Source organism: Salvia hispanica, chromosome 2 (assembly GCF_023119035.1).
Source record: "Salvia hispanica cultivar TCC Black 2014 chromosome 2, UniMelb_Shisp_WGS_1.0, whole genome shotgun sequence".
NCBI lineage: Eukaryota > Viridiplantae > Streptophyta > Magnoliopsida > Lamiales > Lamiaceae > Salvia > Salvia hispanica.
Window position 1 is genome coordinate 38,699,332 of NC_062966.1, and position 27,197 is coordinate 38,726,528.

At 38.6% G+C, this 27,197-nt stretch overlaps 5 protein-coding genes across 6 annotated transcripts; 1 reads left to right on the top strand and 4 right to left on the bottom strand.

The window, feature by feature from the left end:
* Positions 1-4,267: 4,267 nt before the first annotated feature.
* LOC125207403 (late blight resistance protein R1-A-like) lies at positions 4,268-7,241 on the bottom strand. 2 transcript variants are annotated; one of them, XM_048106731.1, is made up of 3 exons: positions 5,450-7,241; positions 4,853-5,392; positions 4,613-4,776 (listed from the first exon to the last, which is right to left on the bottom strand). In XM_048106731.1, the coding sequence occupies exons 1-3, from the start codon at positions 7,071-7,073 to the stop codon at positions 4,751-4,753; spliced, it is 2,190 nt and encodes a 729-aa protein (XP_047962688.1). In that variant the 5' UTR covers positions 7,074-7,241; the 3' UTR covers positions 4,613-4,750. The 2 variants fall into 2 exon arrangements, with proteins under 2 accessions (XP_047962687.1, XP_047962688.1); XM_048106730.1 differs by having other exon boundaries at positions 4,268-5,392; positions 5,450-7,236.
* Positions 7,242-8,822: 1,581 nt separating this feature from the next.
* LOC125207410 lies at positions 8,823-9,628 on the bottom strand. The gene has a single exon (XM_048106737.1). It carries the CDS (start codon positions 9,589-9,591, stop codon positions 9,106-9,108), a length of 486 nt encoding a protein of 161 aa, XP_047962694.1. The 5' UTR covers positions 9,592-9,628; the 3' UTR covers positions 8,823-9,105.
* A 1,810-nt stretch (positions 9,629-11,438) lies between these two features.
* LOC125207404 (subtilisin-like protease SBT1.4) lies at positions 11,439-14,057 on the bottom strand. Its single transcript, XM_048106732.1, has one exon. The coding sequence runs from the start codon at positions 14,022-14,024 to the stop codon at positions 11,685-11,687; it is 2,340 nt and encodes a 779-aa protein (XP_047962689.1). The 5' UTR covers positions 14,025-14,057; the 3' UTR covers positions 11,439-11,684.
* A 2,171-nt stretch (positions 14,058-16,228) lies between these two features.
* LOC125207405 (cation/calcium exchanger 4-like) lies at positions 16,229-18,582 on the bottom strand. Its single transcript, XM_048106733.1, has one exon. It carries the CDS (start codon positions 18,299-18,301, stop codon positions 16,424-16,426), a length of 1,878 nt encoding a protein of 625 aa, XP_047962690.1. The 5' UTR covers positions 18,302-18,582; the 3' UTR covers positions 16,229-16,423.
* A 2,562-nt stretch (positions 18,583-21,144) lies between these two features.
* On the top strand, positions 21,145-25,186 carry LOC125207407 (aldehyde dehydrogenase family 7 member B4-like). Its single transcript, XM_048106735.1, has 15 exons — positions 21,145-21,284; positions 21,394-21,530; positions 21,926-22,012; positions 22,121-22,252; positions 22,421-22,493; positions 22,607-22,629; positions 22,724-22,787; positions 22,935-22,980; positions 23,321-23,501; positions 23,702-23,878; positions 23,971-24,135; positions 24,213-24,353; positions 24,433-24,530; positions 24,616-24,765; positions 24,912-25,186. The coding sequence occupies exons 2-15, from the start codon at positions 21,396-21,398 to the stop codon at positions 24,964-24,966; spliced, it is 1,527 nt and encodes a 508-aa protein (XP_047962692.1). The 5' UTR covers positions 21,145-21,284; positions 21,394-21,395; the 3' UTR covers positions 24,967-25,186.
* Positions 25,187-27,197: the final 2,011 nt, after the last annotated feature.

The following is a 27,197-nucleotide window of genomic DNA, read 5'->3' on the forward strand; positions in this document are numbered from 1 at the left end:
AAAACTAACCCTACAACAATATCATAGTTATGAAATTGCCCTTAATTGTGTAATTTCATATATCTAGCTCAATTATTAATATTTTTGCATGCATTGTATTATTGTAGAGTACTGTATTAATTATACTCATTTTGGAAGCTAGTGGTGATAGCTACTTAATTAATTAAAATTTAACAAAAAAACAGGACCATACCTGTTATAAATAATTAAACATTAACGATTTTGTCTCCATGGTATGATATTATTCGTGTGTGAAGAGAAAATCAACAATTTATTTTCATTTCTAACTTTTAGATTACTTTGAAGGTATTTAATTTTTATGTAAAAACCAAAAATTGTAACTATGTATAGGCTAGGCTGTCTGCAATGCAATTAAACCTTTTTGGCTTCTATGTTTTACTATAGTATTTATCTGTTTATGACAATTAATCATGTGCTACAAATTATGAATTTGTAGGACGGTGTATTACAACTTTGATATCATGTGCAGAATAGCTGTTTGCACATTATTTTCAAATCTGTTTTCTAAGATGGTGTTCTTTGAATTTCATCCTTCAATCTGTTTTGTCAAAGATCAGGTATCCAAGGAGGTCGTCCTACAGGGAACCCTTGATCATGGCCTTTATCACTTCCTTGTGAAGCAATCCCCGATCAAGAGAGGCAGTAGCCCCAGCTTTTCCTTCAAACAAGACAAGTGTTCACCTGCTGTGCACACCACATCTCTAGGATCCAACTCTTTTTCTGCTTCATCTTCTAGACCTGTTAGCTCTAGTCTTGACTTGTGGCATAAGAGACTTGGACATCCAGCTCTAGATGTTGTTAAAATTGCGCTAAATAGTTGTAATGTTTCTTTTACATCAATGAAATCAGTTTCTCTCTGTCCATCATGTTGTCTCTCAAAATCTCACAGACTGCTCTATTCTTTGTCTCAATCTGCATTTGCTCCTCTTCAACTGGTTCATAGTGATCTTTGGGGTCCTTCTCCTGTGATATCTAGGAATGGTTTTGTTTACGATGTTTCATTCATTGATCATTACACTAGATTCACTTGGGTATATCTTCTCAAAAATAAAAGTGATGTTTTCTCAGCCTTTAAACAATTCAAAGCCATGGCAGAAAATCTTTGCTCAAGAAAAATTAAGATTCTCCAAACAGATTGGGGAGGTGAGTATCAAGCTCGTACATCTTTTCTCAAGGAGTCAGGGATTATCCATAGGGTTTCTTGTCCATACACCCCTCAACAGAACGGTCTAGCTGAACGGAAACATAGACATATTGTTGAAGTTGGGTTATCTCTCTTAGCTGAATCTGCTTTGCCACAAAAATTTTGGGATGATGCATTTTTAACTGCAGTCTATCTCATAAATCTTCTTCCTTCAAATCAAAAATCATAAACAACATTTCCCCTTTTGAGAAATTGCATAACTCCAAGCCAGATTATTCCACTCTTCGTGTTTTTGGCTGTCTTTTCTATCTCTTTACCCGTCCTTACAACAGCAATAAACTTCAATACAGATCTGCCCCGGCTACTTTTCTTGGCTACAGCCCCTCTCATAAGGGGTACAAAGCTCTTCTTCCTCAAGGGAAAATCATCATCACTCGAGATATAGTGTTTGATGAATCCATTTTTCCTTTTAAACCAGCTACTCCACCACAAACTTCATCAGTTTTCCCTCCACCTCCCACATCTTTTATCTCACCACCTCCACCTATCACTGATTCTTCTCCATCTCCTATCATTCAGAATCCTCCCGATAATTCTCCTATCATCCATAATCCTCATAACACTTCTCCTATCATTCAGCATCCTCATGACACTTCTCCCGTCAGACATAATACTTCTCCTAACACCACTTCACATGATCCTGAATCTGATACTCCCATTCAGTCTTCATCTTCAGATTCTAGACCACATATTTCCTCTACTGACTCTTTTGTACCCCCTGTGTCTTCTTCTTCTGCTCATATATCTAGTCCACCACATGTTCAGTCCACTCATCATATGACAACAAGAGCAAAGGCTGGTATTTTTAAGCCAAAGTTGCTCATTGTTGTTCTCTCCCCATTTCTCACTCCTAAGTCTGCCTTGGAAGCCTTATTGATTCCCATTTGGAAGGAAGCTATGCTCCGTGAGTTCCTTGCTTTACTAAAAAATCACACTTGGACTTTGACCCCTCTTCCACCGGGCAAAAACCTCATTGGATGTACATGGGTTTTTAAGCTAAAGAAACATATTGATGGCTCCATTGCTATGCACAAAGCTAGACTCGTAGCTCAAGGGTTTTCTCAGCTTCCTGGTTTTGATTTCAACGAAACCTTTAGTCCTATTGTCAAGCCCCCTACCATAAGAATGATACTAAGCATTGCAGTTTCTTGTGGATGGGATGTTACTCACTTGGATGTAAATAATGCTTTTCTCAATGGCAACCTTAAGGAGGATATATACATGCGTCAACCTATTGGTTTTGAACAAGGGGGTCCTCATCTTGTTTGCAAGTTGAATAAGGCCATATATGGGCTCAAGCAAGCCTCTCGGGCTTGGTTCTTTACTGTTCATTCTGTGCTCATCACCCTTGGTTTTACTCAATCCAAATCAGATGCTTCTCTATTCTTCAGGGTTCAAGGTCAGGATGTTGTTTATGTGCTCATTTATGTTGATGATATGCTTGTCACTGGAAACAACCAAACCTCTATCAACCAAGTCATAACTAAGTTGAACTCTCACTTCTCTTTAAAAGAGCTTGGGGAGGTGAATCTGTTTCTTGGCATTGAAGTTCTTAAAACTGATCGTGGTCTTCATCTATGCCAATCATCTTACATCAAAGATCTTTTAAAGAAAGTGAATATGGAAACTGCCAAAGGATGTCCCACTCCTATGGTGTCTAACTGTGATCTCAGCAAGGCAATAGGAGACCCTGTCCCAGATCAGAGGATATATAGAAGCACAGTCGGGGCGCTGCAATATGCTGCTATTACACGACCGGATATAAGTTTTGCTGTAAATAAAGTCAGCCAATACATGTCTGCTCCATTGGACACTCATTGGCGAGCAGTGAAACGGATTCTGAGATATTTGGCAGGAACAATTGACTATGGAATTCATATACAGAAGTCCAGTGGAAAGATTGTTGCTTTTTCAGATGCAGATTGGGCGGCTGATCTAGATGATAGGCGATCCACAAGCGGGTATTGTAAGTATTATGGCAGCAACTTGGTGGCGTGGTGTGCGAAGAAACAATCAGTTGTTGCTCGATCAAGTACTGAAGCTGAGTATCGAAGCTTAGCCCATGTTGTTTCTGAAGTAACATGGATGCAATCTCTTCTTAAAGAGCTTAAAATCAAGAAAGATGAATCAGCTGTGGTCTGGGTGGATAATCAAAGTGCTATGGCACTGGCATCAAATCCAATTCTACATGCTAGAACAAAGCACATTGAGATTGATATTCATTTTGTTCGTGATAAAGTCTTGGCCAAAGAAATTGAACTCCGGCACGTCCCGACAGTGGATCAGGTTGCAGACATTTTAACAAAACCGTTGGCCCAACAAACCTTCATCCGACTACAAGAGAAACTTGGTGTAATCTCGCAATCGGCTCTCGGTTTGAGGGGGCGTGATGTTAAGTTGCCTACACAAGATGAGAAGAGAAAGAAATAACTGTCGTGTCTCTTGCAATTCCTTATGATGTTAATGAGAAATAATTATATGTCCTTTGTAATTCTAGAGATGTGTATATAAGCTTCATCAGCTTTTTGACAAACCATCATCCAAATGAAAAATACATTTCTGGAAATATTGTCTACTACTTTATTCTCTACTATGAAGTTCTTTAATTTCTTTCAAAGCGGCCATTGATACAATCTTTTTTATGATCAGAAATTGCAGAAAGAAAATGAAGGAAAACTGAGTGAAAATGGAAAGGAGACTGAGTAATGGCATTACTGTGATGAATTGTTGCCATTAGCTATTGTTTAACAATGTTTGGTTGTTGAAATGGTTAAACAATTAGCATTCAGGCTGGCCCTTCTCTGATAAAATTTCTAGGTCCTGTTTGTTTCCCAACGTCCACAATAATGCATGTCTTTTTCCAATGTGGTCGATCTCATTCTTTATTAACAATACTTAAATTATGTCTTGTTTTATCAATTTCATACTAAAATTGTATCATTTCCAAATCTTCTTTTTTAAAGATGAAAGGGAGTATTTAAGTAACTTATAACATATCCAGATATCCTATATATAATGAAAAAACACAAGGACACTCTGAGCAACATGGAATATATGGAGCAACACTGACATCTAAATGGTTATTGACAATTCAAGGATCTCACAACTCAATTTTAAAGTTGAGACTTGCTAAGCTCATCACCTCATCGTTCTCATCGTACACGTCGCCGAGGATAACTTTAACTTTAAAAGATAGTTGTTCTTCTCCTTGCAATTCCTCTTGTTCCTCTACCATTCTCTTCGCGCTTGTCACTGCTGATTCTTCCCTGCACTCATACAACCTCACGGATTTCAGTGTCGGAATTTCACCTAGTTGTGCAGGGATCTCCTTCAAAGATATCTTGTAAAAGTTGAGGTGCTCGAGGCATGGGAAGTGGGAGCTCTCCATCATCCACCATTGCAAGCCATAACACAGGCCAAGTGACAAATATTTGAGCTTGGGGAACTGGCCTTCAACCGTTTCCCATTTTCCTGTTGTGGACCTTCCACATCTCAAATCGAGCTTTTGAAGAAGGGGTAAGGCGCTTATCTTTTCCAGCATGTCTTCCAGTTTATACTGATAGAAATCCACAGTTAGACTCTTAAGAGAGAGTGGAAAGGTAAGCTTTTGCAACAAGCCACTCCTACCATGGCCTTTACAGCTGAGAGATTCAAGCTTTTGCAGGCGTTCGATGTTGTGGACACAATAGTCATCATCACGAGACTCAATTCCCTCATCTTCTTTATAAATGATTCCCAATTTCTTGATATTGGGAACTCTACGAAGCATCATCTCATCGCACTTGAAATTACTTACTCCTTTGAGGGTTTGTAGATTCTCCATGATCACAATGTTGTCACGAGGAGGAGAATCTGGGAGATGCAATACTCCATAGGTACTTGTGCTCCAGCCATAAACATAGAAATGAACATGCCTAAGTTGAGGAATGTTCCAAATTTCAACCGGTGCATTGATGTTTTTTGGAGATTTAACAATTAATGTCTGTAGACTCCAGGGGAGATTGATTGAAGAAGGAAGTTGGAGACCTTCTTTATGAGAAACAACAAGAAACCTCAAATTAACCAACTTGAACAATTCTCTCAGGGAATACTCATGTTCTTTTGTATGAGAAAATTTGTTGCATGCTTGCAATGTCCTCAACAATCTTAAATTGGGCAACAATTGATCTCTTTGTGGTGTAGATGTCCTCAACAATCTGAAATCGGGATTGGGCAACAATGGATCTCTTTCATAATCACTTATATAGGAACGGATATGTGGTGTAGATCTGATGGCATCAAGGACTTCCTTCTTTGAAGTGTTTCTCGGGATAACTAGACAGCGTTGGCTAGACGTGCCTAACAGATTATGTTGGCCTACCACATGATAAAACCTCTCTTTTTCAGCTTCTCTCAAGCAAAGGTCTCTCAACAAATCATGCATTTTCAAGTACTTCATGCTTCCGGTAAGCCCCAACTTGTGAACAAGAATTAGATTTCTCTCAACTAGTTCATCTAAGTACTCTTTTGCTACTGTTTCCAAACTTTTGTTGCTTATTGGTTTTACAAATCCTTCAGAAATCCATAGTTTGATCACTGTTGATACTCGGATTTTACAATCTTCCTCAAATACTCCTAAATATAAATAACACGGCTTAAGATACACGGCCAAATGGTTGTAGCTCAACTTAAGTATTTTCAAGCAATGTTTATCATTCTCTAAATTCACTAATGAATTTATGCTTCCCCTAATATATTCCCAACATTCTTTTGTTGGTTCCATTTTTTCCAAAAGACCTCCCATCACAACAATGGATAATGGAAGTCCTCTGCACCTCTCCACAATCTCCTTTCCAATTTTCTCCAATTCCAAATGACAAGTTTTCCCCCTAAATACAATTTTGCAGAACATATTCCAACTACTTATCTCATCCATAAATTTCATTTCAAGGCCATAATTTTTATCCAATTGATATCCCAAATTTGATAGCCTAGTTGTCACCACTATCCGACTACCATTACCATTGTCAGGAAAATAGAGTTGTATCTTGTCCCATGCCTCAATGCTCCACATATCATCCAATACGACTAGATACCTTCTATATGATAAGCATTTGTGGAGTGCTACTCCTATTTCATCTTCACTCATTTTACCCAACCTTTCCTTCCCTACTTTATCAACTTGAGATAGAATTTCACAAAGAAGTTCTTTTGTGTCATATTGTTGAGAAATTGTAACCCAAGCACATTTATCAAAATGGTGAGCAATAAGTGGTTTTTCATAAACATTTCTGGCAAGAAAGGTCTTACCAATTCCACCCATTCCTACAATTGGGATGGCTTGGCGACCGTGTCGTCCATCAGTTAGCTTATCCATGAGTTGAAGCATGACATCATCAAAGCCCACCATGGTTGTGCTGTTCGGCTCAAAGGGAGAAGATGACTTTGTAGATGAAGATAAAGATGCTGAGACTTGTGTCTTCCGCTGCTCTTTGGCTGCAACCATCTCAATCACTTGTTTCTTGATCAAATACATATCCTCTATCACCTTCATCAAACTATCATACAACTCTGCAGATGTTGATGAACCAGCAGATGCTGCCTCAGCAGGAACAAGTTGATCCACTATGTGAGATTCGATGGCATCTTCAGCCGCGTAAACTGCATCAGCGATGCGCATCTCCGACGGATCTGCTTCATCGCCGTCAGCATAAGGAGACTTATAGCCTTCAAGAAACTCCTGCAAGAACACAGCAATATCAGTGAGAGATTCAACTTGTTTCTTGTCCATAGAAATCGGAGGCGAAGGGTGATGCTCGATCTGATCCAAAATCTGCATAAGAGAAACCAGAGCTGCATAAGCCGCCATTGATATGAATTTTTTTTATTTTTTTTTCTTTTTGAGATGAGATAATTTTTTTCAGGTTGCTGAAAATGAAGATAGAATACTATGGATGAGTGGTGGAAATGAAAGGGGGAGATGGAAATATTAAAGGCCGGGCCCAAATACATTTTGTCTCATTGGCCCAATAGACTTGGGCCATCCGTAACTGATGGAATTTTTGGGGCTGGACCGCCCTGGCCTCCGGGTGTGGTGAGGCCGGGATGTCTAGGATCGGGTTTTGTACCCTTCCGGACATCGGGCAAGACCCCCAAATCAATAGTAGTACTCCCTCCGTCCCGCTTTAGGAGTCCCGGTTGATCAATTTTGAGCGTCCAGCTTTAGGAGTCCCGGTTGAAATAAATTAATAAAAAATGCCTAAAATTTATTTATTGGACACTCAATTAAAAGTGGGTCCCAACATCCACTATAACATTTATTTATTGGACACTCAATTAAAAGTGGGTCCCAACATCCACTACAATATTTATTTATTACACACTCAAACACTTTTTTCTTAAAACATGTGTCCGACTCAACCGGGACTCCTAAAGTGGGACGGAGGGAGTATTTTTTTTTTTTAAATTGAAAATAGGGGTAGTAATATTAACTAGGTTTTAATATTTAAATTACAATTAATTAAATGTTAGTAATTAATTAGTTTAAAAGAAATTTCACTTCTTTATCATCTTGTTACATTTTGTATTTGCTAACCCAACAAAATGTCCTACAAGTATTTTACATGTAAAATAACTGTTAATTTATAGTTACAAAATTTCATTTCATAAACCAAGATAGATAATGCCGTATGGTAAATTAGTAGACTGGTGACAACTAAAAGAAAGATAAATTAAAAGAGGTGTTTGGTATAAATATCACCTTATATTAACTATTTAAAGACAAAACTAACCCTACAACAACATCATTACTATGAATTTATTCACCTTTAATTGTCTCATTTCATATAACTAGCTCAATTATTTAATATTTTTGCATGCGTTGTATCTTATTGTACAGTATTATATTTATTGGAAGCTAGTGCTGAAAGCTACATAATTAATAAAATTTAACAAAAAACAGGACCATACCAGTTATAAATAATTAAACATTAATGCTTTTGTCTCCATGGTACGATATCATTCGTGTGTGATTATGTGAAGAGAAATTAATTTATTTTCCTTTATTCCTTTTAGGTTATTTTGAAGGTATTATTTATGTAATAAAAAAAAATTGTAACATTAGGTTTGCGCAGTGCAATTAAATCTTCTGGCTTCTATGTTTAATTTTTGTCTTGATAATAGTAGTCTTGTGTTTATGAAAATCATGTGCTACAAATAATGAACTTATATATACTATGATGAGCTTATATGATGGACGTACAGTATTAATTTTGATATCATGTGCAAAATAGTTGTTTGCACATTTTTTGTTTGAATTAAGAAAAATATGTAGTAATTTTTTCCTTTTTTATTGTAACTTGACTTTCTTGATTTGTGCATCATGATGAGATTCGTTGTCTGAACAACTATCTCTACTAATATTATTAATTCTCGATCCATGTAAATACATGCATATACCTTCATTTTATATATATCTTCTCTGACACCATTAAGAAGAAAACAAGTAGTACTATATTTAAATTCATAATAAATTTCAATATTCCAAAGAGAGAGAGAATTTAAATGTAAAAATCTCATAATAGCATAATATAAGAGGATTTTTTATTTGTGTTTCTTTTGTAAGTAGTCTTTATCCATACATGTAATTCTTCAATCACTTTTACACAAAAGAAAGTGATTGATCATGAACTTCCTTTCCTTCCCTATTTGTTACATTCTTACAATTTCTCAAAAACATAAAAAAAAAAAACATTAAAAGTTATAATTACAAATCATAAGCATAAAATCACAAGAGATCAATTTCATCACCATGATTTTACACATACCAACTAATACAACAACACCGAGACGCGAAAAACGCAATTTGTTACATAAAAAATCAAACCTCGTCATTCTTCCATTCACCAGTGTTGATTACTTGATGGATAGCTATTCAACGAAAGGCCCATGACCGGAATAGCAAAAGAAGTTTCTAGAAGCATGCGTTGCTGAAATGACTCAATCGTCCCGCTCCCTTCGATCATATCCTTCACTAACTCATTATAATATCTCTTCAATTTTTTGAGCATGCTCAAGTACTTGAGCTTTAGCCACTTGAGCTTCGCCTTCTTGCATAGCCTGAGCAGGAAGAAGCCGCGCCGCGGCTTCTTCCCACCGAGGCGGATGGTGGGGAGCCGTGCCCGAGTCCGGAGGCTCCACCGGAAGGAAGTGGAGGATGGGCGGCGTTGGCTGAGGCTTTTTTGGTTGATGAGTTCAGTTTTGGAAGACATTTTTTTTGGTGGAGTGAAATTTGAAGAGAGAGAAGAATTGTTGACTAAATAGAAGTGGGATTGAACAACTTTTGCATCTATTATAAGGTGTGACATTACTACGTTACATGTATACATCTAACGTGGCTAATTTCGTAAATGTTCGTTGATTGAATTTTTTAGTTTTTTTTGTGTCATATTGTTATTAGTTCGTAAATTATCATCATTTAAATAATACAATTGGCAATTACTCTTGTCGGTAAGTATATTAATGTATTTATTTGACTAAGCATACAATAAAAATAATAAATATGAGGTGGTCGTTCCAACTAATCTCACGTATGACGTATATTAGCTTCATCTTTATTCATAACATTGGTTTAATATTTTAATATATATCTTTATATATAACGTTATTTTCAAGAATACAATCCGCAAAAATATGAAATTTTAATTGATGAATGAAAGCAAATATAATAATTAATTGTATTTTTCATAGTTAATTTGATTTTATACACTACAATACTAAAATATCCTAACCTCATTTCCGTATAAGGTAGTGAATAGTGATAGAGCATGTAGACTTATTTAAAGTGATTTAATTTAAACCTAACAGTGATGCCATCCACCAAACTATTAGGTTCAATTCAATTATTGGCTTACTTTGCTATATCTCCATCCTAAAATCCAGTTTTAATTACAAAAGATTCCATATAATTTTAAATATACATGGCTTTTGATAAAGACCGGGTTTTGGAATTCAATTTCCTAGATTCACCATTATCTAAAGACCAAGTTGATCTATAAAAGATAGTAATTAGGGGTGGGTCGATACGATATATCGTATCAAAAACGTTGTATCGTGTTTCGTATCGAAAATATCGATCGTTATCGTTTTGAAAGTTTCGATGATATGGATAATATCAATATCGTTATCGTATCGATATTTCGATATATCATAAGATCGATACGATATATCGAAATATCGTTATCGTATCGAATACCTGTATATCGAAAAATATAATTTCAAAACTGAAAAATAACACAAAAATTAATAAAACTTCAACACAATAAAATAAATAGTGTTCTTATTAGGGTTTCATATATATATTTTCTAAATATATGAATGAATTAAACGGATTTATATATATTTATAATTTTAAACTTCAATATGTATTGAAATTTCAATATGTTTCGATATATACGATATATATCGTATATTCGATATAAAACGATATATTGAAAATATCGATATGTATCGTATATTCGATATAAAACAATATATCGCGATATAAGGAAATTCATATCGTTATCGTATCGAAAACTTACGATACGATACTTTATCGTATCAAAAATTACGATATACCGAAAATTCGATAATTTTTTGATATTTTTCAATACGATACGAGCGATATATCATTTTTTCGATATTTTTCCTCAACCCTAACAGTAACCGTTTGTATTGGTTGTGCCACTTTAGATAATTAGGCTTAACCACCAAATATTTGTATTAGGCTATTAGCTCATAAATATTCACTATTTCGTCATATACTCATATTTTGGTCAAAAGCCCAATTGAATGTTGGGCCTGAATGACTTGAAACGTTGGTTTAATGGGCCTGGAATATATTTTGGAAAACATTTAAAATTGTATATTTTGAAAGGGGAAACCCCATATAGTTGGCAGGCACACGCCTTAACCACTCGGCCCAAGCGACGATTTGTCTTTTCCTTTATTTAGAATCAAATAAAATTGTGTGATTGTGAGTTTAGTTTTTTTTCCATTTTTTTTTTCTTATCCATTGGGAATTTAGTTTAGTGTATTGTATGATCAGAGCTACTTGAAAGTGAATTACTAAGTTGGATTAATAATTCAAAGAAATCAATTTAGAAAACATAAATCTATTTAATGTAAAAGGTAGAGAAGCATATAACCTATAACTAACTATATCCAAAAGCACAATCCATGAGTGTTAGACACAAGATTGAAAAGCTCCAACATAGAAGTGGATAGAAACAGAAAAGCCAATGCTTTATAGCATTGCAATAAACCCAATTTCACAAAGCTCTTGCTCAATAAACCTCAAATTAATTCTCCACCATGAAAATAAGCTTAAAGTCGTGTGCTTCCAATTGTTTACATCCTTATTCTACACACAACAATGGAGAGCACAAACAAGCAAAGCCCCAAAACCTCCACTCTCCCTTCCCCCTCTCCGGCAACATCACCTTCACATCGCCGCCGCCACGCCGCCGCTCTCCTTCCACAGCACCGCGATCTGGCTCCTCACCCGGTGGCCCCCGCCATCGCTCCACTCCAGCCACCCGAACGACGACTTCGCCCCACCCACCACTGCGAATCCGGCAGCATCCACCCCGCCCGCCCTGGCCTCGAACGTCACCTCATACGACAACTTCTCCCCCTTCTCACCGAACACCAGCTTGCTCGGAGACACGCTCACCTCCACCCCGGGAGGCGCCGCCACTCCCACCTCGTACACGGCCCCGGCCTCCCCGACGTTCGTCACCGTCCTTTTATACGTGATCACGCCGTCGCCGCCGGTGAACACAACGGAAAACGAAGGGTAGTTCAAGTTCCCGGGATTCTTGAATCCCAACGCATCACAATCCAATGAATAAGCATCCTTCGAAAACACGGAAATCTTCTTCGAATCGTATCCGATTGTGCAGAGAAATCCCAAGTAATCCGACGTCTCCAAGTCGTAGACCAAGCCCGGGTCCAGGGACCGGTTCGGGTCGACATGGCCCGACCCGTGGATGTAGGCGTTGGACTCGCCTCCGGCGAGGTCGCTGAGATCCTTCCCGGTGTTGTCCACGACGTAGGCGGTGGTCATCATCGCCGACTTGATCGCCGCCGGCGTCCACGCCGGGTGCGCCTTCCTCAGCAGCGCCGCGAGGCCGCTGACGTGGGGGCACGACATGGACGTCCCCGAGATGATGTTGAACTCGACCCTCCTCGTGTCGATTTCGATGTCGGTGGGGCCGATCGCGCCCGTCCACCCCGCGAGGATGTTGACGCCGGGGCCGATCACGTCCGGCTTCAGAATCTCCGCGGTCCGGTAGCTCGGGCCGCGGCTTGAAAAGGCCGCGATCCGAGGCGCGGAAGGGGAATTGCTGATGACGGTTCCTTTGAATACGATTGTGGCCGTTGGATTTGGATCTGAGGTGACATAGGCTCGGATTTGGTCTCCCGCGGCGGCTCCGACCATTGTCGCCGGGATGAAGTGAGCGTCGGCGAGAAGCTCCTCGCCGTTTTCGTCTAGATTTGCCATGATCATGCCGGCTCCGCCGGCGACGTGGACGGCTTCCCCTTTCTCGACTCTCGCATTGCCGCCGCGATCGCAGATCACGATTTTCCCGGCGACTTTCGACGGATCGAGTTTGCCGGTGTAGCAGTACTGGCTTCCGCAGTCCTTGGAGTAAACCAACGGAAGCAGATCTGCGCCGAGCGATTCGCCGGAGTAGAGAGAGACGCCTCCGTAGACTCTTCCGTCGCCGAGAACGACATCGGCGGGGAATTCGCGGTCGAGCGTGGAAGCTCCGACGGTCAAAATCCACGGCGCGATGTTGACCGAAGTGTAGGCGCCAGGTCCTGAGTTTCCAGCGGAGCACGACACGACGATTCCTTCCTCCGTCGCTGCGTAGGCTCCGATCGCGATCGAATCGTGATCGTACGGCGGCGCGTAGCCATTAGCGCCGACGGAAAGCGAGATCACGTCGACTCCGTCCTCGATCGCCTGCTCAAACGCAGCTAAAATATCGGAATCGTAGCATCCAAACGTCCAGCAGATCTTATACACCGCGATCCTCGCTTTAATCGCCATTCCCCTAGCTTCACCCTTCGCATATCCGAGCAAGCTCGCGTTCCTCACCACCGCTCCGGCGGCGGTCGACGCCGTGTGCGTGCCGTGGCCTTCCGTATCCCTAGGCGACTTCAATTCATCCGATTCGCCGTTCGCAGATTCATGACCTAGATAATACGCTCTCGCACCGATAATCTTCTTATTGCACAAATTCGCCGGGAAATCGGGGAAATCTCCACATTTCCCCTTCCACCGCGCCGGAACGGGGCCGAGGCCTTCATCGGAGAAGCTCTCCCGCTCCGGCCAGATGCCAGTATCCAAAACACCAACAATCACATCATCGCCGTAGTACGAATTCGGCCAGATACCGAACGAATCAGCTAAACCTAGAAATTTAGGGGTTTGCGTAGTGTGAACCTGACGGATCGCGTCTGGCACGACGGAGACGACGCCGGGGACGCGGAGGAGCGCCGCGGCCTGATCGGCGGAGAGGCGCGCGGAGAAGCCGCGCACGGCGCGGCTGTAGGAGTAGAGGATCCTCGCGGGGCGGTGGTGCGGCGGAAGGGAGCGGAGGATGCTGGAGTACCAGTGGCGGTGGGTGGGGAAGGCGAGGGGCTTGTGAGAGTGGGAGACGTGGACGATGAAGGTCTGCTCGCCGTCGGAGGAGGAGGAGGCGGCGGAGGAGAGGAGGAGAGAGAGAGCGATGAGGTAGAGAGAGAGTAAGGGCGTGTTTGGATGAGGCTTCATTTTTGAGTGGAAGTGAGAATCTCTGTGACCAGATAAATGGAGGCCTATAAAATGGGAGAGAGGAGGGATTGGTGGGTTCGGATAGGGCCACGTTTGGGGATAATCTTTTGGAGATATTTGATGAGATATTATTTGAATCATACTAGTAGCAATATTTTATTATATATGTGCCTTCTAATAATTGGTTGCTTATGATTTCACTATTTTTCATTTTTCAGTCATTTTCAAAAATAATGAACCTAATAATAAGACACTTTCGCAGGTATGGGTTTACTTTATTTTTATTTTACTCCCTCCGTTCCGCAAAAATTGTCCCCACTTTAATCGGACAAGGGTTTTAAGAAATATAATGAAAAGTGAGTTGAAAAAGTTAGTGGAATATGGATCCTACTTTTATATATTCCCTCTGTCCCGCTTAAGATGACACGTTTTCCTTTTTTGGTAATTTTCTCTCTCCAATTAATACACTCAACCACTTTTTCTCACTCCTATTAAAATATTCATCTTTCTTTATCTCTCTACTTTGATACTTACACCCATCTTCTCTCTCTCCAATTAAACAATTTAACCAATAACTCCTAAAATCTCGTCCCGGCTAAGCAATGTGTCATCTTAGCCGGGACGGAGGAAGTATTAGTTTTATAGTAATAAAATGTGAGTAGGAATGAGTTAGTGGAATATGGGGTCCACTACCAAAAATGGTAAAAAGTGAAATGGGACAAACTTTGTGAGATGGACCGAAATAGAAAAATGGAACAATCTTTGTGGGACGGAGAGAGTATTACTTTCAATCAGTATGTTTAATAATAATAATAATAATAATAATAATAATAATAATAATAATAATAATAATAATAATAATAATAATAATAATAATAATAATAATAATAACTCAGCCATAATTTGTGTCACAGTTGCCATTGCCAATTAATTTTGCCATAGCCAAAAGGGGTTAGGTGGGGTTTGTGGTGGGTGGATAAGGGTGGATGAGGGGGTAGTTGTGGACTTGTGGGTAAATTTATGAACAATGCGACTTTGTTTATTTAAATAAATAAGGTAGTTATTTATACTGAGACTCACATGATTTAAGAGAAGTGCTTTCATTTCTATTGTTTCTATAAGTTCAAATGCAAATAAGGATTTATTGATGTTATGAATGTGGCTAAAAGTGTGGGCAATATTAGGATGAGATCAGCAACAAAGATTAAAATTAAACAAAAACAAAGACCAAACGAATAAATGAAATGAACCTAGCCTGAATTGCGTCTTACTACTATGTAGGAAAAAGATATTTTGAGTGAGTTTTGTGTGTGTGAAATGAATCTAGTCTAAATAGCGTCTAGTGTAGGAAGAAGATATTACCACCCTATCATTTTCTTTCAATGTCAAAAACAAAAGTCGTTTGCTCGATAAAAGTGAATAACGCGTTGTCAGATGGACGAAGAACGGAAATGAATCCAAATAGGAACTCCCACACTAGGGGTTTGGACTCCAAAGATCGAATTTAATGGAATTTTCTGGCTAGTGACACGTCACTTGAATTCTCAGTTGTTTTCTTTAAAGTTTAGATATTTCATTTTAATCAAGGGCGTTTTATCTAAGTCAATTATTGTATATGACATAACTCCAAGACTTGAAAATCTCTCCCTCTCTTCCTATCTTTATCACACACAATGGGAGAAGGATTCATTTGCCCTAAAATCATCAATTGAGATAAAACTCTACATAAGCAACAATTCAATATAACAAAGTAAAAGAAAGACAAAATATATAACAGAGGGGCTCCTTTGCACATTGTCTTACCAAGAATACCAGATTGTAAAAACTACACACGAAGCAGTCCAATTAAGAAACATACCAGAACCGGGACGTGATCATGAACGTCTAGTTTATACCGTTACAATCACCTTGGCCGGTAGGAAAAATTCAAGAACAATGAAGTCAAGAAGGTAGAGACAAACTACTCCATCATATCAGAAATAGGCCCGAAACAAATTCGTGCAATCAACATATGATGCCAAATGCAGAGTTAAACAACAAGGTTTACAAATATAAAACAAGCATTAACCTCGAGAAATTACTTCAAATAAAGTCGACAAAACACATGAAACTAAAATCATTGCCTGATCATATAATTTGTACACAAAAGCAGAAATGCAGCAGTTGATCCAGGAAAACAACGTTGTAAGCAAGTTCATACTATATATAGAATTTTGAAACGGTGTTTCATAAGCCAGGCAAAACGCCCGCTTCATCATCGTAGCATTTACAAGTCAACAAGATAAACCCAGACAAGCTACAATGTACCAGTGTTAATATATTCTCCTCAATCGTATACAAATACAATAGTACATTTACAATATACCTGTCGTAGATTAATGTCATTTGAGTGCAGCCAATCAAAGGAAACCCATAGCAGATCCGACCCTGACAGAGAGGAATAACATATAAAGTGCGATGAGGCCCGCTCCAAGCATCTTGTTAGGACGCATATCATTATGGGGTAAGATGACGAGTGCCCAGATAAGTCCAATCAAGATAAACCCCAAAGTGTAGTACAAGCTAGGATCTTGTGGGATAGCGAACGAGCCGGGTTTCTCAGACCAGGCTCCCAGCAGCATCGAGATGCCCAATCCAATAAGCGTATTGAACATGGGACCCGCGTAGCATCCAGACATAGCGATCTGCACGCCTTCCCCACCGTTCATGGACAGTGCAAGATTCGAAACCAAATCACCCATTGAGTTTCCCCAAGCTAATACAGTCACTCCAAGAATGGAAGGATTGACACCAAGAATCATACCCAATCCAACAAGCAGAGCAACGAGCTCGTTTGCTATCATATAGAACCAAACTATGCTCATTAAAAACCCTCCTAAAACCCATGGAAGTAACAATCTCCGTGGTGGATGTTCTTTCCTTGTGTGCTTGTATGCGAAAACACAGAGCACACAACCAACTGAAACACCCAAGATATACGAAACTATTCTACTTTGAGAACTCATTTTCTCCTGCGTATTCCATAGGCAAGCGAGGAGAATTGGTGCAAACAGAGCACATCCGACAGCATATACCCTTGACCAGTTTTCCTCCTTTACTAAGGGGATAGTGAGTCGCCTTGGAATTGTCAAAGGCAACTCCAGAAGTGCACATATCTTTGAAAACGAGAGTAATCGTTGCTCTGCATCTCTGTCTTCTTCATTCCATCCCCACACATTCTTGTCATCAGGAATCTTAACTTGATTTGAATATATTGCCACGTTTGAGGCCCACATCCACTGTGGCAAGGAAGAATGAGCCTGGCCCCCATCGCCATTGGTTTCAAGTTCAAGCAACGAGCCAAATGCAGACTCATCGTCTTGACCTCCCGAAAACACACTGCCCTTGACAGGGAGCAGAGGCGTAACAACATCCAATTTCAGCCTCTGCACTTGCTCCCTCAAAATCTCATTAGCAGCAACAGCAAAGGCATACACTACGTAAATCGCTACAAAAGCAATGGCGGCACCAACACTCACTTCACCAACAATCAAGATCAACAGAAGGGCCATCAGTGTAAATATGAAAAACACAATATCCCTTATAAAGCACTTTTTATCAATCTGAACATCCTGATCAGCTACAGAAAGGGAAACAGCCCCAACAACAATGCAAGTAACGAACACCGCCCCTCCCAGCACACTATGAAGCCCAACGTCTCCAGCTCCCGTCCCTACGAAGGCTGCAATACTCGCAAACACATCAGGAGCGCCGTTTCCAAGCGGAAGCAGGGCAACCCCAGCAACAGTCGGAGAGAGCTTCAATAGACTCGAAAGCATCTCCAACGAACAACAGAAATAATCCGCTGCAGTGTTGCCCAACAGATAGAACAATGCAGCAAGCCAAACAGCTAACAACAAGAAAGTCCAAGGACTACCATTGCAATCACAGTAGTAGAAGTTCAGGTAGTCAAGAAACCCATTCAATTTGCACTCAGGCCGCGCTTTCAAGAACTCGCAACTATTATCATACCCCTTGTGATCGAGCAGCCCCAAACAAAGCTCAGATCCATCACTATCTACATAAGTAGGATCAGTCCCATTTACAATCGAATTGGAATCTACACCCAATTCAGCCATTCTTCTCCTAAACCCAGAAAAATCCCCTCTTGAGCTCAGTTTCGTCAATGCATACCCATGATCGTAAAACATAATGATCAAAACTAAGGTACATAACCCATTGAAAAACCCTCGAAATCGAGAGCTTTTTCTGCCGTAAAATAAATGCATATGCCTCATCTCCCCCTCTAATTACACATGTAACTGCAATTACAGAGCTAAGAATAATTCCCCTAAACCCTAATCCCCAAAATTGAACCCGAAAAGGAAAAAAACCGTGTCTTGATTTGACTAACCTGCAAATAACGAAAATCGGATGGCAATCGGGTTCGAGAAATTGGGAACTAGGGTTCAGAAATTGAATTAGGATAGCTCAATCAGATGGCAATCGGGTTATTGGATTTCACTGTATGACCAAAAATTTGTTCTTTCCGAGAAGCTTCTCTCGGAAAACTGAATTTTCAATTGCCGGAATATAAATATGGATTTTTCAATCATTTGTAATTTGATTTTTCATAATTACATTTTGCCCCCTGGGTAATGCTTAATAACTAAAATGTCTCATTTTCTACCTCCGGATCGTATTGCAGCTATGGTAATCTTGAGGTCACAGGGAAAAAAAGAAAACAGTCTAATGATAGTGGAAGAGAAGCAAGTCGAAGTTTGAATTATTGGAGAGAAATACATATTTGCTTAGGATTCAACATTTTATATCGAGTGAAAAGAGTTACTCCCAAAAGAGGGATACTATATTTTTACATAGTACGTGTAAGGAATTATTGTATTTATCTAATGAGGGCAGCGGAAACAGATCTAGATTCAAATAGATGTTGCACGTTGGGTGGTAAACACAACAATTAGATACACTTACTTGTTGTGATGCTGGTAAATCCTCTACTATCGAGGTCCACGTGCAATTCAATCCGATACAGGAACTATCCCGATACAATTGCTATGTAGAAGAAAGCTAGGAATTCTCTTGCTTTACGTATTTTCTATCTTGTGACTCTTGTTCTTTGTTATGCGATTTCTCATTCTTCACGGTGAAGAATAAATAACCATTAAGTAAGTGAAGAGTCAAATCTCATTCTTCACAATGAAGAATTAAATAACTACTCCGTATTTCCGTATTAAGTAAATGAAGAATCAGACAATTGAAAAGTCACTAAAGCTCCAAAATTATTGGGCTTATTAATTAATACTATAATTATAGCCCAACTATAATTACTTATTATATATTGATCCAATTCTTAGCTTATTTCCTTTTGATACATTCTATATTTCAATTTGTACCTAACTCCTATGTATCTATGGCTCATAAGTCATAAGTCATATCCGCACGGACTAGCTCAGTTGCTCCAGAGGTGGAGATCTGTAACAATGAGCGGGTGTTCGAATCCCACTACCACCGTGAGGAGACTGCCATCTCTCGGACACAAGCGTGAGGCCTCTGTGGAAGTGGGTCTCCGATGGAACAGTGGGTTGAACTCTCTCCTCCAATGGGCCGCTGAGTACCATGATTCAACTCCCCACACTGATGTCGGGCCGGGGATGAGGGCCGCCTGGGTTGGCGATACAACCTTTTGTAACAATAACAATGGCTCATAAGTCATGGGTGATTGGCCAAGATCTAAATTTGTTTTAAAATACATGTTACAATTATTCAATTTGTCGACACGTACTAATAAATTAAATACTCCTTCGGATAATAGAGTAGTCCGATGATTGAATTAGGACGTGGGTTGTTAAATCTATCCATCATTTTTTGACACGCAATAATTTATACTCCACTCCATTCAGATAAGTCAAAATAGTACTACACGACAAAGTTTGCACCAGTGGATAGAATTTGCCAATGTGGCTCCTATACATTATTTCAACTAAAGAGTTCATTTCTCTTTCCTAATAAAGTTATTTTGCTAACTAAAAGTAACATAAAATTATCAAAAATTAAGTAAACTTATTGAAAATTTTTGAGAATGTACAAGCATAGATGATGGAATTTAGTAGTACTATGATTGATAAGGTTTTAATACCCCTCATAGTACTATCAAATGTATGGGACCCTTAGGATTGAGACTTTTAGAACATCTCCACTGGCGGACGTCGCGGAAGTCCGACCGAACGTCCGCTATCATGTGAAGGTTTAGGTCGGACACGGACGTCCCGTGAGGACGTCGGATGTCCTCGGATATCCTCGCGACGTCCGACCGGACGTCCGCCATTGTGGCGTCAGTCGAACGTCACGGTCGGACGTCCGAGTTAAAATTTAATTTTAAAAAAAAAACTCTATAAATACGGTTGGACGAGAAGGAGTGAGATCCGAGGGTTGTATTTCTTGACTTTTTATGATTATGTAATTTTTAATTTAATTATGTTTTTTTTAAGTATTATGTAATTTTTTTTAATGAAGTATTCGAATTTTCCCGTATTCCGTATCGACATTTTAATTCCGTAAATTGAGTAATTGTGAATTTATTTTATTGCGGAAAGTCCTAGTGGAAGTCCTACATTTTGCGGTGGGATGGGAAGTCCTAGTGGAAGTCCTAGTGACGTGGCAGGAGGTTTTTGTGGGAAGTCCTAGTGGATGTCCTAGTGGGAAGTCGGCCACCAGAGATGCTCTAATAGTACTCTCTCCGTCCCTGAAAATTTGTCACCTATTTTCATTTCCGTCCGTCCCTAAAAATTTGTCATCTTTCACTTTTACCATTTTTGATAGTGAACCCTACATTCCACTAACTCATTCACAAAACTAATATATAAAAGTAGGACCCACATTGCACTAACTTTTTCAACCCACTTTTTATTACATTTCTTAAAACTCGTGCCGAATCAAATGGTGACGAATTTTAAGAGACGGAGGGAGTAATCGATAAGGTTTTCTCACAAACTAAAGCTAATGACTCGAGTTCTAGTTATCTTCAAAATTTTAAAATAAATAATTACTCTATTATTGATTTTTAAAATATAAAAAAAGTAAGTGATAAAATGATCATCGTCGTTAAATAGGGACACAAAGATTGGATTTTTGCATTCACAAATTTGCTGCCATCACTCACACACGTAGAGTTCTCAGCATACACGTTTCTTCTTAATCTTCTTCTTAATCTGCTTCTTCTTCCTTCGATCGTTGCAATTTAACTGCACAAAACTCTATCTGATTGTAAGTCTTGTTCAATTTTTTTTTCTATCGCAATGTGTGAATTAAAGTACTACTTCTCATGCTTAATGTACAAGCACCTATGATTTTTGTGCGATTTTGGAATTTGCAGAGATGAGCTTCGCGAAGAGGGAGTACGAGTTCCTGAAGGAAATCGGGCTCGGGCCGAGGAATTCGGGCTGCTATGTCAATGGGGCTTGGCAAGGGCACGGGCCAGTTGTTTCTTCTGTGAATCCTGCTGATAATCAGGTTTTTGATTTTGAACTGATTTTGAACTAATTTCGATCCATTTTTAGTTAATTTGAGAAGTTGTAGAAAAGTTGAAGTTACTGTTTTAGTGATTGGATGATCAGATCATGTTGTTCAATTTGAAATTGAAACAAGTTGAAATTGATCAATTGAATTTGAATTGGGGGGAAAATGCACGATTACATGAACTCAGACGATCTTAATTTGTGCATCATTGATTGGGAACGATGAAGCTTCAGATTATGATTCGCTTATAAACTCAACCAATTATTCATATAATTGAGATTTGTGATCCTTTTGCTGAGTTTTTCCATCAAAAAAGCTAGGTAATGATGTTGTAAGATACATTTCGTTATGTGATTACTAAATCGGGTGTGAATCGTTTCCTGGTTTAGCCGATTGCTGAAGTTTCGGAAGCATCGATTGGAGACTATGAGGATGGAATGGAAGCATGTGCTGATGCTACAAAGATATGGATGCAGGTTCTATTTCGGTTTCTTCTCGAATTTACTCATCGTGATGCAAAAGATTTTTCAATGCGTTTAGAAATGAGTTAGGGCTATTGTATATGATGTCTCATCTTGTTTCAGATTCCAGCACCAAAGAGAGGTGAAATCGTGAGGCAAATTGGTGATGCGTTGAGAACCAAACTACATCATCTTGGCCGGCTTGTATCCCTTGAAATGGGGAAAATTCTTGCTGAAGGAATAGGGGAAGTTCAGGTTTGTCTAAAAAATTGGGCAGTGAAACACTCTTGTGTAATACATTTCTATATCATGTTCGTATTCATTTGTGTGGATTAAATCCGATGGATCTTGCTTTCTATGAACTTCAATAAATTTTAAGATAGTGTTCAGCTTATTCTCTTTTGTTGGGGAAAATTATTGCAGGAAATAATTGACATGTGTGACTTTGCTGTGGGATTAAGCCGTCAGCTGAATGGATCTGTTATACCTTCCGAACGTAAGCTTGACATATTTTGCTTTCGAGTACTGAATGAATCATGTATACAAGCTTGTAGGCTTATGTGATTCAAAAGTAACTAATGTCGTTATTGTCTTCAATTTTGGTTGCAGGACCTAATCACATGATGTTGGAGGTAAGCAAGAGCTATCGTTTTCTTCTCAGCTCATGATTTCCGGTTACTGTAAACATTGTTGTATCTGACATTCGTGCATCCTACTATGGAGCAGATGTGGAATCCCTTAGGGATAGTTGGTGTTATTACAGCCTTCAACTTCCCTTGCGCTGTTCTTGGTGAGTATATCGAATGAGGCTAGTGAGTTTTGGTATTATATAGTTGGCGTTATTACAGCCTTCAACTTTTCCAAATCATATTAGGAAAAATCAATAGTTTCAGTTTATGTTTAAGTTCTAATGTTATCTTTTATTGTGTGATTGTAGGATGGAACGCGTGCATAGCTCTAGTTTGTGGAAATTCTGTTGTGTGGTGAGTCCTTTGCTCTGCTATAACCGATGTTACAATCTGTTTATGTTAGTCCCAACCATAAATATCAGTAAATTCCATTATCATTTGGCATATTTTTAATCTAATATGTCAATGTTAGCTATTATAGAATCATTCTGTTTTATCGGAAATAGTTCTATTTTGGATACCATGATTTAAAGCCAGAGCAAAAATTGGTTAATGTATCTGTATACAATAGGTTTAGTTTCTTCAATCTATCTTTCCTCTTTATGATACATATCACGATTAAGCAGTGTTTTTGCCAAAACTGAATTCAGAAGGTTGCATTTATGAATTTCACGAATCATATTAAAATTTTCAGGAAAGGTGCTCCAACCACACCTCTCATTACCATAGCTATGACGAAGATAATCGCTGGAGTATTCGAGAAAAACAATTTACCTGGAGCAATTTTCACAGCATTCTGCGGAGGTGCTGAAATCGGTCAAGCTATAGCAAAAGATCCGCGTGTTCCCCTAGTTTCATTCACTGGGAGTTCAAAGGTACTATTTTATGTACTCACCACTTACCCGAATGAGTCTAATTGTCTAAGACTAAGAACATTTCATTTTTCCGAAGTATTAAAAGTTTGATTTGTGTTTGACTATGTACTCACCACTTACCCGAATGAGTCTAATTGTCTAAGACTAAGAACATTTCATTTTTCCGAAGTATTAAAAGTTTGATTTGTGTTTGACTCCAGGTGGGTCTAATGGTCCAACAAACAGTGAATCAAAGATATGGCAAGTGCCTGCTCGAACTAAGTGGAAATAATGCCATCATTGTCATGGATGATGCTGACATTGAACTCGCTGTTCGCTCTATTCTGTTTGCTGCTGTTGGTACTGCTGGTCAGCGATGCACAACTTGCCGTAGATTGGTATGAAATTGATAAGTACCTTCCACTCACCTTAGTGGACGAGATAGTCGATGTTTGGTGCATAACTTCTTTTCCTCATCCTGAAATTGCAGCTTCTTCACGAAAGCGTTTATCAGAAAGTACTTGACCGGTTATGTGATGTCTACAAGCAAGTCAAAGTCGGAAATCCGTTAGAGAAAGGTACCTTACTTGGACCGTTGCACACTCCTGTTTCGAGGGAAAATTTTGTGAAGGGAATCGAGAAAATCAAATCTCAGGTATGTGCCTGGATCTTTCTCAATTATTGCCATATTCATCTAAGAGGCAAATCTTAGTTGTTTTTGACACGTTTCAGGGAGGAAAGATTCTCGTTGGTGGCAGCATTATAGAGTCTGAAGGAAACTTCGTGCAGCCCACAATAGTCGAAATATCCTCTAGTGCTGACGTTGTTAAGGAAGAGTTGTTCGCTCCCGTTCTCCATGTGATGAAGTTTCAGGTATGGCTAGTTTTCAGCTGTCCGAAGATCTCCAGTTTGTGTCGTTACAATGGTTTCAAGCGTCTATTTTTTTTTGCAGACGTTGAAGGAAGCGATTGAAATAAACAATTCCGTGCCTCAAGGTCTAAGTAGTTCCATCTTCACTCGTAGACCTGAAATCATATTCAAATGGATCGGGTGAGTGATGAGACGCTCTCTTCTTTGTTTTTAAAGATAGAAGAATGTTTTCGAGTTACTGACTTAAACCTATATCTCGATACAGCCCACAAGGTAGTGACTGTGGTATCGTAAATGTAAACATTCCAACAAACGGTGCTGAAATTGGAGGCGCATTTGGTGGCGAGAAGGCAACTGGGGGCGGCCGTGAAGCTGGGAGCGATTCTTGGAAACAATACATGAGGCGCTCGACTTGGTAAAAAACCAATTATCTTTTCAAGTTTCCATCTTTGTATCTCATCTCGTGTCAGAATCTTATCGAGAATCACGGTCAGAGCTAACGAAGCTCGTTCGATCCAATTTCCTTCCTGACTATGAACTTGTTTCCTTGTATATATGCAGCACCATCAACTACGGAAGCGAGCTGCCTCTGGCTCAAGGGATCAACTTCGGTTAGTGAACACGAACACGGGAAAGCTCGACTCGACTCGGGTGGGTATGCTTCTAATGGCAAGAATCTATATTATCAGAATTTCTTGCTGGAGAAGATTCTAATTAAGGAGATATGGCTCTATCTCTATGTTTAGAATGTTTCAAACTATTTATGAAATAAATGCTGTTGTATACTTATTACTATTGAAAGGGTTTGAAAAAATAACTCCTACATTCTCTTTGTATCATCTATAATCGGATTGTGTAATGCCCCAAAAATTCGAGAATTTAAATAATTAAAATCTTTGTTGGGATAAATTAGAGGATAAAAGGAAAAAAATTACCAAATTTTGTTTGTGAAATTGTTAATAATTTTCTACATGCAATTTTTTTGAATTTTCATAAAGCAAAAATTGGTAGATACCTAATTTTTTTCTTGACATATGGCAACCATCTATAAGTCAATAGAGGATTTTATATGTACAATAAATTAACCAAATTGGATGAAACACTATTTAGCAACTAGTCAAACTCTATTGAAAGATAGGTCTAGTGCCACATTTTGTGAAATCATACTTTCTAATTCCACTTACATTGGGTATATGGATTATATACTTATTAATTAACTAGACTGTCATTATCTCTAAATTGGGGTTTATGTCTTTGATAAAGTGATACTTAACAAAATAAAAAGTATTCCAACTCATCCTTTTCACTTCAAAAAGTTGTTCACCAAATATATTTGAAATTGAAAAAATTATTACTATGCCATAGAAATGTGACATCTATGATTGATATTAGTTGTTTTAATTGACTTCTTTTTGCAGAAATCGGCTGCATTATTTTTTGTCATCTTGCTCGTGTGTGACTTGAGATGATGATTACTTCATTTGTCAAACAATAGAAACAAATAAAGAATTTTTGTTTTTTATTATTTATAATTGTACACTTATTAAGGAGAATCATGGAGATTATACTAATGGCACGTATTAGTCGGTATCGTAACATATAGAATAATATCATTTTGATTAATGTACATTTTAATGTTTTTAATATTTACTAGTAGTATAATTTAGTTTGAATTTTCTTTAAAAAATTAATATCAAATATACATAATCACCACAACAAATATTCCACGCCTAGGCCCAATCAACTTGTGGTATTAATAAATTGACACATTTGAACTTTTTGGTGATGGAAGGAAGACAATAAAAAATGGAAAAACTTTCAATTTTTACTACTCCTATAATGTATTAATTCAGTCCCCGAACATAAATCAATTTGATTGAAATTAATTCAGCTCTATGTTTGATTTGGGGTCACAATTAAATTTCTCATGAACAATCCAAATATAAGTTCTTCACCTATATAACTCTTGTGCACCACAATTCAATTAAAGATCTTTGAGTAGTTACTCTTCAAAATAGTTTGTTATTGCTTGAGTAAATGACGGATCTAGATAGAGTTTAGGGGTCGACTGATTCACGCTAATCCATAATTATTGGAAAACTCCATTAATTCCGACCTCTGATGCAGCAGCTCCATCCCAATCCTTTGTGATTGGATTTCACTTGCATTCTTCATCCGACATTCATTAATGTGACGATTATAGCTTGTACTCCCTCCGTCCCACATTTGTAGTAACATTTAGTTATGATACGGGTTTTAAGGAATTGAGTAGAGTATGTAATTAATGAAATGAGATGGTGGAGTGAGATGATGAAATGTGTAATAACTGAAGTGAGTTGGTTGAAGGTGGATCCCTCTTTGATTTTTTGGTTTTTTATTTTTGTTTTGATTTATTTTAATATAGATAATGACATTTGGGTGTAATTTTAGTGAATAATGGGGTAAAATTTTATGTGCAAATATGGTAAATTCTAAATGTTACTCCAAATGTGGGACGGACTTTTATGGCAAAATGTTACTACAAATCTGGGACGGAGAGAGTAATTGGTACTTGGTCTAAAATAGAAAAATAAGTTGCCATCAAAAGGGAAAGGGGCTCGAGGAAAAGACGCACTTATTGAAATTGGCCATTTTCAAATAGGTTAAATATGATCGGCGTTTGGTGTGGATGAAATTAAAAATATACTTCAATAATTGATTGAAAATGGGAGTTGGGCCCAATTTATATCTTATTATATATAGCAATTCTAGCTGCCAGTCAAGATTATCTCATCATCCACACACCAAATTTGGTTAGTATTTTTTCTTACACTTTATCTTTTTACTAAGTTGACGTCCGGCTAGATA